The 18,929-nt window shown below is 38.3% G+C and overlaps 1 protein-coding gene across 2 annotated transcripts in view; it reads left to right on the top strand.

Moving 5' to 3' along the window:
• The window catches only part of FHIP2A (FHF complex subunit HOOK interacting protein 2A), a 33,837-nt gene that overhangs the window by 9,432 nt on the left and 5,476 nt on the right, over nucleotides 1-18,929 (top strand). The window contains exons 3-15 of one of the 2 annotated variants that reach the window (XM_066323532.1): nucleotides 561-730; nucleotides 2,872-2,976; nucleotides 3,330-3,452; nucleotides 5,813-5,851; nucleotides 7,560-7,844; nucleotides 8,715-8,911; nucleotides 10,106-10,220; nucleotides 10,326-10,402; nucleotides 10,505-10,697; nucleotides 11,921-12,090; nucleotides 12,919-13,062; nucleotides 14,783-14,873; nucleotides 16,590-16,733. In XM_066323532.1, the coding sequence (XP_066179629.1) occupies nucleotides 561-730; nucleotides 2,872-2,976; nucleotides 3,330-3,452; nucleotides 5,813-5,851; nucleotides 7,560-7,844; nucleotides 8,715-8,911; nucleotides 10,106-10,220; nucleotides 10,326-10,402; nucleotides 10,505-10,697; nucleotides 11,921-12,090; nucleotides 12,919-13,062; nucleotides 14,783-14,873; nucleotides 16,590-16,733 (1,853 nt within the window). The remainder of the gene's footprint in view (nucleotides 1-560; nucleotides 731-2,871; nucleotides 2,977-3,329; nucleotides 3,453-5,812; nucleotides 5,852-7,559; nucleotides 7,845-8,714; nucleotides 8,912-10,105; nucleotides 10,221-10,325; nucleotides 10,403-10,504; nucleotides 10,698-11,920; nucleotides 12,091-12,918; nucleotides 13,063-14,782; nucleotides 14,874-16,589; nucleotides 16,734-18,929) is intronic. The other variant, XM_066323533.1, reaches the window with a different exon arrangement.

Raw genomic sequence — 18,929 nt, 5'->3', positions numbered from 1 at the left:
GAAAAGCCATTTATTTAGTTATCTAGTTTATAAAAGAATAGATCAGCTGCAAATTAAGCTGATGTCAGAGGCCATTCACAGATTCGAGAATACTACATGAAGGGTCAAAGAGGAAGTTATCAAGACCTAGTGCATACTAAATAGAAGATTGAGAGTTGTACCTTTCTCTCCCTTGGCTTGTTCTCTAGTAGAGATTTTCTACTAGAAATCTCTAGTAGATTTCTTTTCTACTAGAAAAGATTCTAGTAGAAAAGAAAATTCTACTAGATTTTCTACTAGAAATCTCCAGTAGAAATTTTTTTTTTGACCGTGTAATTAATGCATGTTTTGAATTTTGGCACTTCCCTTTTTCTCCATTGCAAGGTCAGATATCTGCCCAATGCATATTCCAGTGAACATGTTCAAATACAGTTCTGAAAGTTTTAAGACGTGTTAAAAACTTGCGCTTTATATAAGGTTCTTTAAATGGATGTCGTGTTTATAAGTCATAAACGTGGAACCAAACTTAAATATGAGGGCAATTTTTAAATCACTCTTAATTGCCTGTTTCTTTTATTTAGATGACAAAGCTCCTGTGACTGATACCAACATTCCCTCCCACCTGGAACAGATGTTGGATATTCTAGTTCAAGAAGAAAATGAGAGGGAATCAGGCGAAACAGGACCATGTATGGAGTATTTGCTACATCACAAGATTTTGGAGACACTCTACACTCTAGGAAAAGCTGATGTACGTATCTCTCAGGAGAACAGATTATGTCTTGTGTGAGCTCCTAGTTGTGATAGAGACTGAAGTTCTACAGTAGGTGGTAGTGTGGGACACTGAACTGTAGCAAAGAGCTGCTTGCTTATATTACAAATATACCAATGTATATTACCAGCAAATTACAAATAACAGCCTTTTACAGGTGTGGTCAGGGTGAGACAACCCCTGAGGTGCTGGCTGAGACAGAACCCTGAGACTCACCACTATGATAATGCTGATTGTGAAACTAGAAGTAGGAGAAACATTTTTCTTCAGTTTGGAGTTTTTCTGCCTACTACAAGACAGTATTTTCCCTCTGTGTCCTCTGTGAAATGTTGGGGGATTCTTGGGTGAAAAGCGCTGTGTTAAATAGAAATTTTCAATTAACTTTCCTGAGTGTGTTGAGCTATTGCTCAGAAAGACTTTGGTATCAGAAAGTATTAATTTGAGCTGATCTCCAGAGAGACTTCATACTTTGGCAGTATTGTCTGGTTCTTCATGTCTGCTTTGTGGCACACATGAAGTTGCGTTCATGGTCTTGGTCCATCCTTGTTGCTGTCTTTCTTGGCAGACTTCTGAGCGAAAATGTGTGTGGTTGGGTGGATCATGGGGTGAATTAGCTTGGGAGCCCTTGTGGTAGCACATTTTGTATCACAGTGCAGATGCAGTTAGGGAGGCATTTATCCTGTTCCAAGGATAAATGGAGCTCTCCAGGGGTTCCTTCTCAGTCAATCTTTTACACATTTTCATGAGTTTTTAGTCGATTTTACATAAATAAGCAACACAGGACAGTGGCTGTTTGAGCCTGAGACATTCCTTGCTCTGTAAGGGCCCGAGATCTGTAGTACCTGTTACTGTACCAGCTGTCCTAGAGTCAGGCTAATATACCTGCTCCAGCTGGATTTAAAACCACAACACTGCTGTATTAAAGATACTTGCTCAGAAATACAGCTCGTTCAGTAATCTCTAAATTTTGTCAAGAAACCAAGATGAAATGGTGACATATGTGAAGCGGGTAATTAGTAGTGTGTTTCTAAGAGTTGAGAGAAGTCATTCTGTACTCATGTCTGTACAGGCAATTCTTGTACAGCCTGTCTTTACACTTTGCCACTTGTGAGTTGGTGCATCTGAAGTAAACACACAGTTCAGTGCTTGCAAGATGTTGCAAAGATCTGGTGCAAAATGAATAGTTCCCTTTCACAGCAGTCAGACTTACTACATTGCTGAGGATGTGCCCTGATGGTACATATCCTGCCATTCTGTTTAAGGGATTGCTTGACAACTCAGCAATGATTAGGGATTAAAAATAGAGAGATAATTACTTAGAAAGGAGAGCCAGGTTAGGCTGTTGCCACCTCAGCTGGATTCAGACATGCACTGAACCAGACGAGGGAAATTATGTGGGTTAAAATTAACAGCATTTATTAACATGGTAGAACACATTCGTTTGGGGGAGTTTAGCTGGAAACAAAGGTACATAAAGGCCCACAAGCCATCAGATCTGCTGGAGATAGGAAAGTCTTTTCATGTGATGTGGTGCATTAGGGGCAGTAGAACAAGGGTCTGCATGTTCCACAGATATTTGTGATTTATATTCTGCTCATGGAAAGCAACAGCTTTCTCTTGTCCTGGACCATCTGTGCATTTATAAACACTTTAGCTGGCTAAGGTTAATTGCTCATGACTTTAAGAAACCTTCTGTAGGTATTAAGATTTTTATAGTTTATCATTCTGTATTTGTATGTACTGACTCACTGAATGGCTGGATTTTGTGGCACAGTACCTTAGAAGACATCTGACCTGTAGCAAATTAATTCCAAGTTAATTTCCCCTTATCACTGTAATGATACGGAATATTTTCTGCAAAGATTTGTGGAAGTTTGCCCTAAAGCAATTAACTGAAAGTATGAATAATTTGAAAGAAAAAACAGTAATGAGATGCAACATTTTTTATTGATCTCTGTTAATATTGATAAAAGTAATATGTTAACAGATGATGACTTTGTAAAAAATCGTTTTGGTTAAATTATTGCTGTTTAATTAGCCATTCAGAGTGAAAAATTTACATCTGTGTTTTTCTCCACATTTATTGTATTTTTGTTGTTGTTCATCTGTTTTTGTTTCAGTGTCCTCCAGGAATGAAACAGCAAGTTCTGGCTTTTTTTACAAAACTTCTTGGAAGAATACGGCAACCTCTTCTTCCCCACATAAATGTGCATAGGCCAGTGCAGGTACTGGTCAGATTTTAAGTAAAATATATTTTTGCATGACAAGTTTCTTTTGTTTTGCTGTAGCTAAAGTTATCTTTAATTCTTCCACTGTCAAGTGAATTTGTGAGGAAATTGCTTGGGTGCCATATCAGTTGAGGGTTTTTTTAATGTGCTGATGATTAGAGCCTTGGGCTGCTGCTGCAATACAAGTCATAAATAATGAAGAAAACTTGTTCATAGCACTCTAAGTCCAGAGCAAATGTTCCAGTCAATACTTATACATAATTGTAGTGTGTATACAGAAAAATAATTCAGTCTGTTATTCCTAGAAAAAGCAATAACTTTCTGTCTTAATTGTTCACTTTATCTGACAGAAATTAATCAGGTTGTGTGGTGAGGTTCTGGCAACACCAACAGAAAATGAAGAAATTCAGTTTCTCTGCATAGTATGTGCAAAACTGAAACAGGATCCATACCTGGTCAACTTCTTCCTTGAGGTGAGTAAATGAATTCAAAATTTTACAGTTGTATTTACTGTGTCATGTACAAAATCTAGTGGAGAACTGGTGGTGTCACATTGTGCTTCACAGCTTAGTTTTCATTCCATCTGCTGTTTTTTATCCTGTGATATTAGAAGTTTTGCTGTTGGGATTTTTTTTTTCTCCAGAGACTTTATACCTGTGATTTTCACAAGAATTTCGTTCAGGCCTCACAAATACACCTGCCCAAGGTCTTTTTCCTTTGCAATGAAAGTGCCAGTGCCGAATTGCAGTGTAGAACACTGTGTGAGGGACACCTTGGCCTTCTTGTGGTTTTTTGCATCCCAGTGAAGACCAAGGGACAGATTGCAGGGGGCACTGAAACCTTGCAAATTGCTGAGTGTTCTGCAGGAGTGGGTCCTTATTTGGTAGTGGCACATATGTTGGAGCTGCAATGCCAGCTCACAGTCTACAACACAACACCATCTTCTATCTGTAAGACAGGCTGTAAGTATCTTTACTGCCTCCTTTAACATGTGGCATTATGAAATCAGAGTGGGAGGATAAACTGTTTCTAGACTGACTTTTCCCTTCCTATTTAGAAGGACCATAAAAAAATCAGTTTATAAAAGTTCATTTAAAAATGCCTTTTGCTCCCACTTTGCTGTTTCCTATGGTGACACAGTCTCTATTAATTACATAAGACTTTGCTGAAAAATATTCCTTCAGGACTATTTTACAAGCTTTCCACAAACAAGATCTGTGACAGCAGAGGCTGCTAAGCTGCAAGAGGATGTTATTTTCTATTAAGTATGTGATTATCATTTGCATGACAGTAGTAAAGAATCCATCTTGAGTTTATTTTTACCTTAATTAAGTATTATCCTGATTGCCATTGTATCCACTGTAGTTGTACAAGCAACAGAAATGGTGTAAGGATTGAAAAGTTAATGTTTAAACATTAGAAGCCTAAATCAAACCTGAGAAGCCCAGTCATAAGAAGCACAAGTGTTTTGTCCCACTTTATTAGTGTTCTTCCCCAAAATAGCAAGATTCCAATATTAAAAAACAGACATTGAGAAACAGATTATTCCAAGTTTCAAAGGGGTCTGTAGTTTCACAAAATGCTGGCTGTGGAGTTCAGGCAGCTGGCAAACATTTCTTGTGGCTCCTGTTACTTCACAGTATTATTCTAGGTGGTGTAGCCTAAAGCATTTGTCTTCACAACTTGTGGTGGTTGTCTCCCGATCAGTTATGTGGGGTGCAGAATTGTGCTTCATTAGAATAGGATATTCTGGTTGTTCACAGTCGGCCTCTTAGAGGTGCTGTTGTGACTTGTTGTGACTCATCTTAAAATGCATGAAAGGGTAAATTTACAGAATTCTTTGTGGCATTTCTGTCTTCAGTGTCCAGCACTTATAAGATGAAATGCAGATGGATCTCTCCAGAGAGTGTTTGTATCTGTTAGTTTTGCTTCCTTCTTTGACTGTTTCCAATCGGTTTTTACAGGATTTTATGAACACAAAAACCTGAGTGTGTACAAATTCACTTCCTTTGTAGGATTCCATACCAAATAGTTTGTTGATAGAATGCTAGTTTATATTTTAAATTTTATATCTATACATATATAATTATATTGGTTAATCAATATAAGTGAAATCTTTCACCTATATTGCTTAACCAATAAGCCTGCATGGCATAACTGTATTGCTTGGGCAAGTTAAATCTCTCGTGGACCTAACTTGAAGAACTTCATTTTACTTTTTAAAACTTTAGGATCCATATACTAGTTTTATTTTGGTTTTAATCTATTCCTTTTTGTTTAAATTGAGTTTTCCTAGTTCTTGTGCAGAGAGAAAGAATATACTTTGTAATGTTTATTTATCACCTCTACCTCAGTTATATTTTAGGGTAAACTTCCCTCATCTCATCCCATCTTAGCTGAGATACTCCTTGCAACTGATTGTTTGTGGCAAAGGGACCCTTAACTCTCTGTGCTTCAATTTCCTCTCTTGAGACCTTAAAAAAGTTCTAATATAGTTGCCAAGTATTTGTACCTTCATTTTATGAAATCAACAGTAGTTTCACTATTCACTTCTACTTTCAGTACTGTGAATTATCACCTTCATATTTCTCACCACAAATTAAGTAGAGATTCCCATCAGCTGTGATATCACTTGATGTTTTCATAGAACTCTTTCTAAATCTGTCAGAATTTAGACATGGCATCATCCACCACAGATTTTAAAACTGATGTTTACAGATCACTAAAATACAGAAGTGTGGTTTTATATTATCTGCTCTTTGTTAATGCTGAATTCTCAAGTACTTTGTTTAGAAAGCATTGAATATGTGTTTTATGTAACCTTTTCTATTAGGTCATTCAGGATCCTGTTTTGCACCTTTGCAGGAGGCAGGTGAGCAGCTGAGCTGCAGAATTGCATGATTAAAAAATAGGAAGCTTAAATACACACAAAGATTCTGCCTGTGTGTTGCTCAATGTGCAAACTGGTTTGTGTCACCTGCCAATGTAAGAGAAATAATGGACACATTTCTAGGGGCATTCATACATTTATATATGTTAGTTCTCTCATCACTGCCTTAGCTAAATGAACAATGGCCTTTCAAATGGCAGAAGAATCCAGACATGAAGTAATAACCCACTGTAAGATGAAGTATTTTACAGAATATTACCCAGTTTTTGAAAAAAAAAAAAAAAAAAAAAAAAGCTTCTCCCTTTAACGACCCTGCCTGTGGTTTGAGTGGTGCCCACAACAGTGTAAAGTCCAGGGTTGAAATGCTGTTGCAACCTTTATGTGCAAGGGTCAGTGTTGTGATTCAGATATTTCTGTGTATTGATGAGGAAGATGGGACAATACTGAAGGCCTGCAGAAGCTCTGGTGATAGACAAACTCGGCTCAGACATTCACTTTTTTGTTGCCTTGCCAGCCTTGCACTTTTCACACTGTCAAAAAAACCCAAACTATATTGAAGCAGTAATTTTTCTACTGCATTCAAAGATCATCCTTATTTTGTAGCATGCAGTCTGCTGGTTTTACCACTGGTTTGCTTCTCCAGGGAGTTGGTTCTGTGAGTGCATCACAATGCTCGGTGCAAATTCCCCGCAATGAATGCACGGCACTCGAGCAAGTGCTCACAGCTACTCTCCAGTTTGCTGCCTGACTGTCATGTCCTCAGTCCCTGCTGGTTTGTCTGTACTAAAATCCATTAACCCCAAATGGTTAGTCTTTTAAATTATTAATGCTTGAGGTATCTTTGTAATAATTTTGGTGTTATCATAGAGAAGGGAACCGTTTGGATTTATAATCTCACTACAGTTCTCACTTGAAAGAAATGTCTTGTGCTGCATTCTAATTTATGATTTCAATAAAGGATTCTTCACCTGCACTAATGCCAGAAGAACACTGAATTCTTGCCTTTCTGTGAGTTTCTTCATGGTATCACAGAGCACAAATTTAAATGTCTTTTTATGTGGTGGAGACAGATTTATGGGAAGACAGATAGGTCCCCTTTTTTCAGGCAAAGCAGAGATGGCTTGGAGCTTCCAAGACAGTTCTCTGCGACCTTTTTAGAGTATCCAGTGTCCAGTGCTAACTTCTAATACCTTCTGTCCATTCAATCTTCTCAATTTTTTTCTTCCTGAGAAACAATTTGAGAGTACTCTGCTGAAGGTGTTTCTTTCCCTTTCCCGTTGAAGGTAAAATCTCAAGAAATTTAGAATCATTTTACTTGTGTCATTTCAACTGGAGATTGTGTTTCCAACATTAGATGAATGTGAGGCCTTGATACAGAAAGGAATATTTTGTAGTAAGTGCTAAGTTCTAAAGGTGCCACACATAAGGTAAATTAAAACCTCTATCAAACTGTGGGCAAATCAAGTGACTATGTGCCTTCAGTAGCAAAAGAAAAAGCTGCCATCCTTTTGTAAATGGCATATTCAGCCTTGAAGCAAAGTGTGTAGGGCTTAAGAGAAATTTAAGCAGATTTAAAAGTGTCCTAGGTTTATAAAACACCCACGCTCCCATAGCCCTTTTACATTTTACATGGTTACTGTATCCAGCCTTGACTACTTCAAATGTTGATGTTAAAAAAAATGCTTTGCAGAACAAGTTAAAAGCAATGGCTCTCCAAGGATCAGCAAGTGTAATCACAGAAGACATGATAAAAGACCAAGAGTCTGTGACAACAGACACGGGGCAGCCCGAGGAGACGCCCGGTGCTGCCGGAGCCGAGCGCATGGAGAGGGAAGATGAGCTCCCACAACAGGCAGATGAGCTCTCTTTCAGTCTGGATGAACTCAATGTCACAGCATCACCTGAGTCCTCCACTGCCTCTACAAATCAAGACTATAACTTAGTGAATTCTCTACTAAACCTCACTAAAAGTCCTGTGAGTTGGTTTTTGTTTATTTGTTTGTTTTGGGGTGTTTTTCCCACTCTGTGTGATAAAATTCAATAGTTGGATGTTGTGTGAAGTGGGCAGAGGGAGTGAATAAACACACTGTATTTTAGCTATAAAAGGTGAAATGAGGGGTTTTGCAGGCACTTTTTGTAAATTGGCAATTTTCTTTGCAAATTCAGATTGAAGTAGAAATACTGTTTAAGAAAATTAATACTAAGCTTGTTGATAGTAATATTAAGTGGGGTTTTTAAGAAACTTGTATAGGATGCTGAATGTTTCACAGAGAAGCTACATAGGATAATCAGGTTAAATATATTACAAGAGAATATTTTAAAAACTACTTTCAATTGTTCTGACTTAACCAAACCCACTCTCTTTGTAATGGCACTGAGCTATCTCTAGGAGATTTTTCTTTTTAAAAAGCTTGCTGTATGTCTTACCCATGTCAATCCTCAAATTCAGACTTAGATTCTTTCAGAAATTTTTGAAAGAGTTTGGGTAAGCCTGTAACTGCTGCAGCAGTGCTGAGAGCAGAAAACCAAGTCTACCACTTCGCCTCATTATTGTTACATGAGTAGTTTACAGGATTTAGTATCCCGGTCTCAAGCTGACCTACAGCTCTACTTCTGTTAGCTGGAAGGTTGCAGCTGGCATTCTTGTATTTCACACAAAATCAGGTGAGATTCTTTTTTTTGTAGCATCCAAATTCACTAGAGTTAATGACTGAAAAGGCAACAAAAATAGATGCATTCAGTCACTGTGTGGGAATGGAGAGGTTTTATGTGGGAGGTGTTTTCTTCTTAATTTCCAGTGACCTTTATTCACCATCTGATTAATTCTTCCATGCCCTTCTGCCAGGACGGCCGGATAGCAGTGAAGGCCTGTGAAGGTCTCATGCTTTTGGTGAGTTTGCCAGAACCAGCAGCTGCCAAGTGCCTGACTCAAAGCACTTGTTTATGTGAATTGTTGACAGACAGGCTGGCCACCCTCTACAAAGCCTTGCCTCAGTCACTGGATCCCTTAGACATTGAAACAGTGGAGGCAATTAACTGGGGGTAAGAATTTTATTTTTGTATTTAATACTCAAAGTGACTTTACACCCCTCCCTGAAACTAATTTGATAGGTAGATAATATGTATAAAATATTCCTACACACACACACAGGCTAAAGCCTCAGGGGCAGAGCTGAAATAGAACTGCAACACAGTGGTGCTCTTTGGGTGTCCAGTGTACCTGTGATTTCTGACATGGGGCCAGGTCTGCCTGCCAGTCCCTGGCAGAGATGCCTCAGGGGGCAAGTTTTTTCACTGGATTACATCAACAGTTTATAGTGGTGTCACTGTAGTATCAGGAATGGATTATATTCTCACGCAGATGTCAAGGATTTAGGGAGCATTAACTTCTCACTGTACACAGTGTGCATTACAAGCTGCTGCAAGGGGCAGGAAGAGTCTATTTGTTAACAGGCTGTTGTTGCAAAAATTTTGCAGCAAAAAAAGAAGAAGGAAAGAGTTACTGCATACGTCACCACCATCAAGCAAAAGATAAATACCTGTTATCTTAACTGCTTCTAATTTAGATTCTTAAAACGTGTCTCTTCCCCACTCTGCCCTCATTACTATGAATTTCTCCTGATGTGTTAGTACTGAGACAAAAGTAGGTACTTGCAAGATGCCTAGCAAAATTTCTGGTGGTTGGAGTTTGAAATTAGAAGGGGAAAACCTACAACTTAAAATTGTGGGCTATATAAACAGTGGAGTCTTTTACCAAAGAACGTGGTGTATTTGTTATTCCTTAGAGCCCTTAAACTAAGATAGATGTTTCTTTCTGAAAGATACACTCAGGTTCAGGTATACACTGTGTGGTTTTGGTTGGCTTGCCTGAGGTCGCTTACAGAGTAGAGAAGAACAATTGCCTTCATTTTATGGTTCTATGACTACAGGAGTTACTGATTCATTTTCTGTGGTCTGTGTTTCCTGGGAGAACAGGCTTGGTGATCAGTTTTCCCTTCTGACTCCAGAAACACTTAACCAGAGTTCCTGTGCTGTACATTCTATGTACCCTTTAGCATGCACTGAATACCTGTGTTGTGATGGCACTGCCAGATCCACAGAGACAGAAAAGCTTTTTTAATATTCCCTTCATTAGAAGTAGGTCATTAATTATTCTGTTAGGTTCAATAAGAATAGAGTCCAAGATTTTTCAATTACTTGTAGACTAAATAAATATTTTTTCTCTGTGTTCTCTAGCTTAGATTCTTATAGCCACAAAGAAGATGCATCTGCTTTTCCAGGGAAAAGAGCGTTGATTTCATTTCTTTCTTGGTTTGACTACTGTGATCAACTCATCAAAGAAGCACAAAAGGTTTGAAATGTGTTCAGATGATACAAATGTATTCAGCAAATAACTAGTTCCAGTTGTTTCCTAGCTTCTGAGTTTGAGACACACCATTTTCTGCTTTTGTTTCAGACGACTGCTGTTGCTATGGCAAAAGCTGTGCGGGAACGATTCTTCATTGATGTTATGGAACCTCAGCTGATGCAAACGTGAGTAGCTCCTACAAGACACAGCAGAACAAAATCTGAATCAAGCTGATTTTTGGGGGCTGGAAATCCACTCCATATCTGATATGAAAATGTTTCATTCAGTTCAGAGATTGGAATCCTCACATCAACTGCACTATTGCACCGCATTGTCCGTCAGGTGACTTCAGATGTGCTGCTGCAGGAGCTGGTGTATTTTATACTTGGAGAGCACAGGGAGCCAGAAACACTGACAGACATCAACAGGCATCCATTGCGACACAGGCTGATCGAGCACTGTGATCACATTTCTGATGAGGTGAGGGTGATCTGACACAGGGGTGTCTGCTGGCTGCTTTGGGACTGTGGGGAGTCTGTAAAGACACTGCTGGGAGCACTTTTCATATTTGTGTCAAGTAATGGTTTTTGCCAAAAAAGGATTCTGGCTCTCAGCCCTACAAATTCCCTTTAGAAAATGAAGTTAAGCTGTTTTCTCCACCTAGCATGTTTCTCTTTTTTTCCTAAAAAAAATTTTCATGACTTTGCCTGCCCACTATGCATATCCAATTAGACTTGCTTGTCTGTAAGATAAACTGAGTTTTTGTAATTGCATTTTAATTTGTTGCTGTTATTTTCCATGTTGTGTCAATTTTTTCTTGTTATCATATAAGATCCAGATAAAAACATGTGAAGTGTGGTTGGAGAATATATGTAATGCCAATTAAAAGAGGATGTGATAACTTTAAGCTCTTTACATACAGTAAGCATCACTGAAATAATTTACTTCAGTAAAATCCCTCCTCAGAAGCTGTTTGTTTCATTTTTTCCATGAAACAACCTCAGCTCTCTACTTTTTTAAATAAAAACCAAGCTTGCTGAAATATAAATCTGTGTTTTCTCATATCCATTTTTTCAATATGCCTACCTGCTCACCCTGTCAGAATGAGTTATCTCTGTAAATTAGCTATCTTTGCAAAGCTAAGCACTCTCAAGCAGTCTTGAAAAAGTGTCTTTGTATTGCTTAAAGTCAGTGTTCCTTTAAAAAGCCTACATAGCATCTGCATGTAAAAATCTTAGCCTATAGGTCTAATCACAATATCCCTGTATTACTTTCTTTTTTTTCTGGGTATTTATTACTAACTTTAAGTCCTGTTGTGGGTCTCATTTGCACAATGATAACCATCTTCAGCATGGATATGACTGTAGAACATAAAGCTGAATTCTGAGTTCTCTATATGTTCTTTGTTTAGTTATTTTCACAAAATTTCAGAGCAGGTTTTTTTTTGTTTGGTTTTTTTTTTGTTTGTTTTTTTTTTCAGAAAAAATGCATTCTCATATTGATTTTCAGATATATGTGAACTCTTCCTCCATGTTTATACCACATGTAGCATCATATTTTCCTATTTTTTCTTATGATTTTGGTTTCCTTCCATAATGTCAATTAGTGTTTGCAATGTTTTAGGATGGACAAAGCAGATAAAAGGCAAAAAGCACAGGGCAGCAGTGCATCAGTTTATTGAGTTTTTACTCTTTCTGTTGCAGATCAGCATAATGACATTACGAATGTTTGAGCACCTTTTGCAAAAACCCAACGAGCACATTCTTTATAATTTGGTTCTGAGAAATTTGGAGGAAAGAAACTACATGGAATACAAGCCTCCCTCTCAAGAAGATAAAGATGTGGTAGAGAATGGACAGATTGCTGGAGCAGTGTAAGTTTCATTAAGAAAAGTGTTCACAACAAGTAACTTGGACCCCTATTTTTAGAACAAAATGGTTTTTTTTTTTCCAGTAATTGAAAGAAAAGTGAGCCTGGAGAGCACTTGAGTGCTGTACGTATTAATCCATATCTGTACAGTGATAGAGAAATTCCTACATCAGCAACTCATGGAAACTCTTAGAACAGGAACAGAAAATCTAAAATTACCACAAGCCTCTTTGCAGAACAATACACATTCAGAGGTCTCAATTTATTTATGCATCTCCCAAGCTTAAATCTATGCATATTTATTGCAATCAGGGAGAAGAATATTCTTGCAGTCAGTAACTTCAGTGTCTTGCTTACATTTATGTTCCTAATAATTTTTGATGAAAGAACACTTCTGAGGCCTTACATAGAATAAATAAATTAAATACTACATAAAATGTATATGTTATCTAGCATATGGTAGTAACTCAATGTTTTAGTGGAGGACAGGTGAGGACTGGCTACACAAACTATTTTAGTAATCTAGAATAATTTAAATATGTCCTGGAGTAGAATCCTCTCATGTGAAAAATGGGGCTAAGAAGTTTTAAGTGACTTGATGCAGTAATTTTGTACAAGTCAAAGACGTCTCATCTGTTGTTCAGATTTTTGGGTATTTGCAAAGGTTGGTGTTTCTGCATATTAATTAGGTAATACAAAGGATATTGTTATGTTCTGGAAAACATCCATGTTGTTCAGAGAGGAAAAGCAGCCTGCCTTGTGACCCAGAGATTGTCCTGCCTTTCATAACATTCTGTGGATGATTAAGTTTTTGTCTAATGTAATTTCACAGAGATCTGGAGGAAGATCCATTATTTACTGATCTGTCTCCAGATAACACATTGTCAGCACAGGAGTGGCTCAGTGCTTCTCCACCTGTCAGTCCAGAGCATCCAAAAAATGATGGGAAGACTGAAGTTCATAAAATTGTAAATAGGTGAGTTGAAACAAAGACTTGAGGAAATGTCTGAATGTGTGGGTGTCTGCACACACTGTGCAAATTAAATGTGTACTCTGTAATGGATGTTATTCTGTGCCAGCTGGGAAAATGACTCCACAGAACAAAATTATGTGGCATTTTATCAGAAAGCTACTTCTGAAAGATTAGAGCTTGCATTAATTTAACATAAATGAGAAAGTAGAAGAACTTTGCAGCTAATGGTTGAATACTCAGAATTCATGCTGAAAGCCTCATTGATTATAAAAGTTGCTTTTTGCAGAAATATTTGCTGTACTTCAAATGCTGTTATTGGACTTGACCTTCCTGGACAAGTCTGGGGAGTCTTGCCATGAACCTTTCAGGAGAAAAAAAAAAAACCTCAAACTTTAGAACTTAGAAGTTCCTTAAGGCACATACATAAAAGGAAATAATTGCCATGCTAGAGATAACCTTCTGTTCCCTGAAAGTCAGAGGCACCTGTGTCACCTGTGACATACCTCAGTGCCTGTTAGACTCACTGCAAATTGGATATCACAAAGAGTACAAGCTCTGCTCTAAGCAACTTAGTGATGGTAATTCTCTTAGGAGCTAATATTGGGATGAGGGCTGTTTGCTCTGTCAATACTTGGTAGCAGAGCAGCACTGGTGTGTCAGTGCTGACCTGTCTGCCTGCCCAGAAATAATCAAAGGTGTTAGCCAAAGGAAGCAAACAGCCCAGGGACAGACAGGACAGGGTGACATCATCACTTCTTGCCCTCTTTCCCTCAGTATCGCTTTTTATAGTCCATGGTGGACATGGTTTGGAGCAAAGACGCAAAGAACACTCTCCTAAATTCACCTCATGTAACCTCCACAAGGGAATAGAAATGCTTTCTGATTTGCAGTGTTCTGAAAATTTGTGTTTTTTTGAGATAAGATGAGCTCCACTTGAAAAGTCAGCTACTACATATTTCTGCATATAAATTCTACAACAATGTCCAGCACTCGTGTAGAATTGGGGTATGTTGAAGGCTGAAATTTGGAATCAGGGTCCAAAGACTGGGTTTTATTTTGCAGACCAGAAATTTCAATGGGTATAATTTACTTTTTTAAGGTTACTAATGTTATTTCAGAATTTTCTGATGCATGTTGGGTCAGATACTGGCAAAGTAATAAGGACAGAGTGTTTGACTACACACCTGGCAAAAGCAAGTACAGTTGTAACAAGGACATTTGTATGCAAATAGTCCTGTGTGTCTTAGATATTCATTTTTTGCCACAACAAACTGGTAAATAAAACTATCTATGAAGTAGGTTAAGAAGAATTTTAACTGTAATTCTTCTTCTCTTTTGGCTCATTTATTCCCAAGTCTATTTTGTTTTAGCCTCTAGTAAGATGGAGTCTGACCTTTAGCAAATACTTGACCTATTTATGAGTATTCCCTCTAATCTCCATTCTGTCTGCTGATTCTCAGAAAATGCTTCTACTGATGACTTTACCTCTAGTGCCAGATACAAAAGTTCTCAAGTATAAACCTTGTTATTACAAACAGTAGTTGGAATAGATAGGCTTAAATAGATTTTGTGTTCTCTGTTCTTCACATAAAATTATGGTAGAGTCTGTGGATTAATTGGCCAGACAGTTCAGCATTGTGTGTACACTGCTACAGATGATGAGAAAGTATTGATCTGGTGCTCTGTGAAATATAGTCATTAATGTACTTTTTTTTCTCTTCAGTTTTCTCTGTCTTGTACCTGATGAAGCAAAGTCATCATACCATGTGGAGGGTACAGGTTATGATACTTACCTCAGAGATGCCCACAGACAAGTAAGTCAGTGAACTCTTCCTTAGTCCTTGAGAACTTGAAATGCTGGTGAGAATATACAAATGCTTCTGTAAATAGTCCTATTAAATGCATCTTTTGGTAATGGAAGATGAGAAAATTCAATTTTCATTTTTAATGAAAACTTACCTTTGGAGATCTGTCGATGATGAATTCACCTTGTATTGCACTAGTGGGAATAATGGATGACATTAAATGCATTAATATTCATGTAACAAATACAGTGAGAGAAAACCTGAACCGCAGATAGATTCTTAATTTGCTTCTGCATTTATCTGCATTCTCTTGGAGAATTGCCTGCCAAGCTGTTTGAAAGAACTAAAGAGAAATTAAAATGCTGCATAGGAGTTATGCAATCTGGGACTTTGCAAATAAAGGCTCATCACAGGGAATGCACAGCCTAAGGCATTCAGGTTTGAAGTTGGGAGGTTGGGTAGGCAGGGAAAGCTTTATGATATACTGTTTAGAAATAAAGGCAAGTTTTGCTTTTACAAACATAAAGTTTCCTTGGTCAGAGGACAGCCACTGTTTGTTTGCAGCTTTCTTACTGGAACCCTGTGAATCTTCTAGAATAGAAAAGTTTATGCAAAGGAACAGAGTAACTGAGAGCTATATTTAGTAGGTAATTCAGAAATTCCACAACCTTGGAATTGCGTTATCAGCTGCTAAAGATGGGAAGTTTGGATTTCTCTATTTATATTGCTTCATCTGTAGTCCCTCCTGAAAAGAAAGGGAATAGAAAATAGAGAATAAGGAAACAAAGGTTGATGTAAAATTCCCCTATGTTCTATTCTGGAATGCTAGAAACCACTTATCATCTTCGTCTTTCTTTTGTGCCTTGGGAAAAAGAGTGTACTGGGAGTTATTAGGGAGCAGAATTGGTTTCTGTCACTTCCTGACAATGATATGGCTACTGGTAAAATATTTCCCCCCTAAGAGTAGCCCTGCCTGTTGCTGTTATTACATCCAAATAGCTGTTCTGCTTCCTTACTGCTATTTCTGGAAGCCTGCACAAGTAGGTAAGCTACAATCAGTGCAGAATTTTTGAGTGTGTTTTCTGACTCCTTTGCTTCTGTTTCTTCCTGTGTTCCTTATTTTCTCTACTTCAGCTTGTGCTGCTTTCAAGGTGTAATTCCTTGCAAGTGAGGCATCAGGCAACACACAGCAAATATGGGGCAAGGTAGAGAAAGACTGCCAGGGGTGTTAGGAAACAAAGAGGGGGAAGGGGAAGCCCTGAAATACTTTTAGTTTGTATGTTCTGCCTGTACACGTGTCTTTCCTTTCCTGGGAATGAGGGAGCAGATTGGTTTGTGTAGCAAGATCAGCTACACATAATGCAGTGATAATGTGATAATGTTTTAAGAAGATGGTTAAGAATGCAATTCCTGCTTCAGAAGAACCCTGATTAGGTTGTGTATTGTTGGTGTTGCTTTGTGTTTTGACCGCAGCTGCCTTTTGGGAGCTCTGTTCTCCACTCACTGCTTCTCAAACTACCCTGGCAGCAGGAATATCCCCAGGAAAATGAGGTGCCTGCTGATAGTGGTTTTACAGATAGTGTTTACTTTATAATTACTGATCTTTTTGAGCTTAGGTTTATCATTTAGCTACAAATTATGGTTTTAAGGTGTATGGACCATCAAAAGAAATGAAATCGTTTCCATGGAGATTTAAGTCTGTTTTCCGCACTGCTTTGTTTGTAGTTCCGGGATTATTGTGTTATTTGCTTACGATGGGAGTGGCCTGGATCTCCCAGATCTTTGGAAAAGTGCAATTTAGAAGCGTCATTTTTTGAAGGACACTTCTTGAAAGTCCTGTTTGAAAGAATGGGCAGGATTCTTGATCAGGTAAGAAAAAACAAGTTAAATATACAATTTCTGATACTTTCATCACTTTAAAGAGCTGATCTCCATCAGGTCCTGTGGATTCCCATCACTCTATTATAGTGTTATATCATTGTGTAATGTGCCATTTCCTGGTCATAAGCTGGACCAGAGCCATTTGCACATATAAATGGACAGGGAACCTGTGCAGGAAGCCAGGAGTAGCCTCTAGGTCAGCTCTGTGAGTATTCATGGGAACACTGATACAAATTTGAGATATCAGAAAGCATTGCAGAGGTGGTAGCTCTCACTAACCTCTTTTCTGACAGAAGAGAGCTCAAGCACACAAGTGAAGTAACTTGTTTCAAATGCCTCATGTACTAGACACTGCCTTCTTCCTCCTGCTGCTACTACAAATTTCTGTAGAACTGACTGTACCCTAAGAATTTTTTTTAAATTTTCTGAACTTCGAAATTTGCTGGGTTTAATCTTTTTAGCTACACGGAATTTTTTTTGGATTTATCTGATATGGGGCCATTTTACTGAGTCTGCTGACATATGGACAGAAATAAAAGCTCTGTGTGAAGAAGCAGCTTTCTTTAATGCTCTCAATTAGTTGGAATCACAACAGCAATCTGTCAGAACAATGCAGCACGTGTTACTCCTTTGTTTCCTTCTCCTCTTGTGAGCACCAGATAATGCTCATGCCTTCAAAGCTTCCTAATGAATTGGCTGACTCAAACAGCTCTAAAGACCTTCTCCTACAGTTCAGCTAGGTAGGCAGTGAATGGATTTATGGAGGGAATTTTTGTCTCTCTGCAGAGTAACTCTGCTATAATAACTCAAAATGTAGAGATCTCTTTTTACCTGTAACATCTATGGTCCAGGGGCTGAAAGCTTCATTTGTTAGGAGATTGGGATGAATCTATTGCTGGAGTGCCAAGTACAGAAATAACTGCCACTGACTGGAAGAAATAAATGCTTTCATTTCAGAAGATTTATGAGGCAACTTTGCAATGCAACAGTGTGTGGTAACAAATTCAAGAATAAGATACCTAAATATTACTTATGTGGACACATGTAGTCAGTGGAAATTTTGTCAGAGCAGCCCCAGTAGTCCCTGGGGCTCTTAGGCTGAAAGACAAGTAGGTGTTTCTTTCAGTGCAAAGTGAATCACCAGCTCAGCTTCCTCAACTCTATAGTCTGAAAGCTCCACTCAGGTGCCTGAGCTCAGGTATCTGTTGCCATTTTTGTGGTGTCCAGGATATTCCCAGAAGTTTGTGGTTGCAACACAGATCTTGCAGGTTCCACCCTCTGTGGAACCATCAAGAGACCAGCAGGTACTTGGGAGCATCTGAGATGGCAGGAGATGTTTGTGTGTGGGGAGGTATATGAAGTGTCAGATCTCTGTTGAGTCAGCTAATGAGAGCTTAGACATGTAGACATGGCTAAATGTATCTGTCTTAATCTGAGGCTGAATTCATCCAAATCTCCCAGATCTGAAAAGGAGAAGAATCTGTTCTTTTACTATTCAGTGGGATGCTAACTTGAGAGCATAAAGGTGGGAAATTGATGTCATTAAATCCTCCTCTTCTAGGGGTGATGATGCCAGTGAAGGTATTACTGCCAATATGCAGTCAAAGATTAAATGAGGGCTCTGTAATCCACTTAGATCAACAAGGTTGATTGACACAGAGGTGTACCAAGGGAATGTCTGTCCCTCTCTTGTCAACCTAGTGTGTTCTGCCATTACTTGTTTGTAAGTTCTGGGCTGAATTAAAATGTCACCTTGTTTTCACTGGATGACAAAGATGAAACTAAAATTTTAAAACATAAAGAAGCCATGATGAAAATGCTTGCTTTTATGGAAATAAGTTTCTTACTAGAATGGTCAAATCCTTTAAACTAGGCACTTTTTTTCCCCTGGAAAATTAGATATTATTGTATTCCTTATGACTGATAAGCATTTTCCACCATCTGACAGTGTTGCCTCTTCCATTTGATTGATTTGGGGAAGGGAGGTAGACAAGAAACTCAGAATTTCCTGCTGCTTTCTCAGCCCAGGACTGGTCCCATCTCCCATAGGCTGCTGCCACAAGATGGCCAGGCCTTCTGCAAAAAAATAAAGAGAAATAACGTATTAGCTGTAAACATGGATTTCTCTCTGGCAATTTCCTGAGCTCATATACTTTACAATTTCCCAGGAGAAGCAAGCAGATG

This window comes from Sylvia atricapilla, chromosome 8, assembly GCF_009819655.1.
Source record: "Sylvia atricapilla isolate bSylAtr1 chromosome 8, bSylAtr1.pri, whole genome shotgun sequence".
In the NCBI taxonomy this organism is placed as follows: Eukaryota; Metazoa; Chordata; class Aves; order Passeriformes; family Sylviidae; genus Sylvia; species Sylvia atricapilla.
The sequence above is the reverse complement of the archived record's forward strand: the minus strand, read 5'-3'. Positions and strand labels throughout refer to the sequence as shown.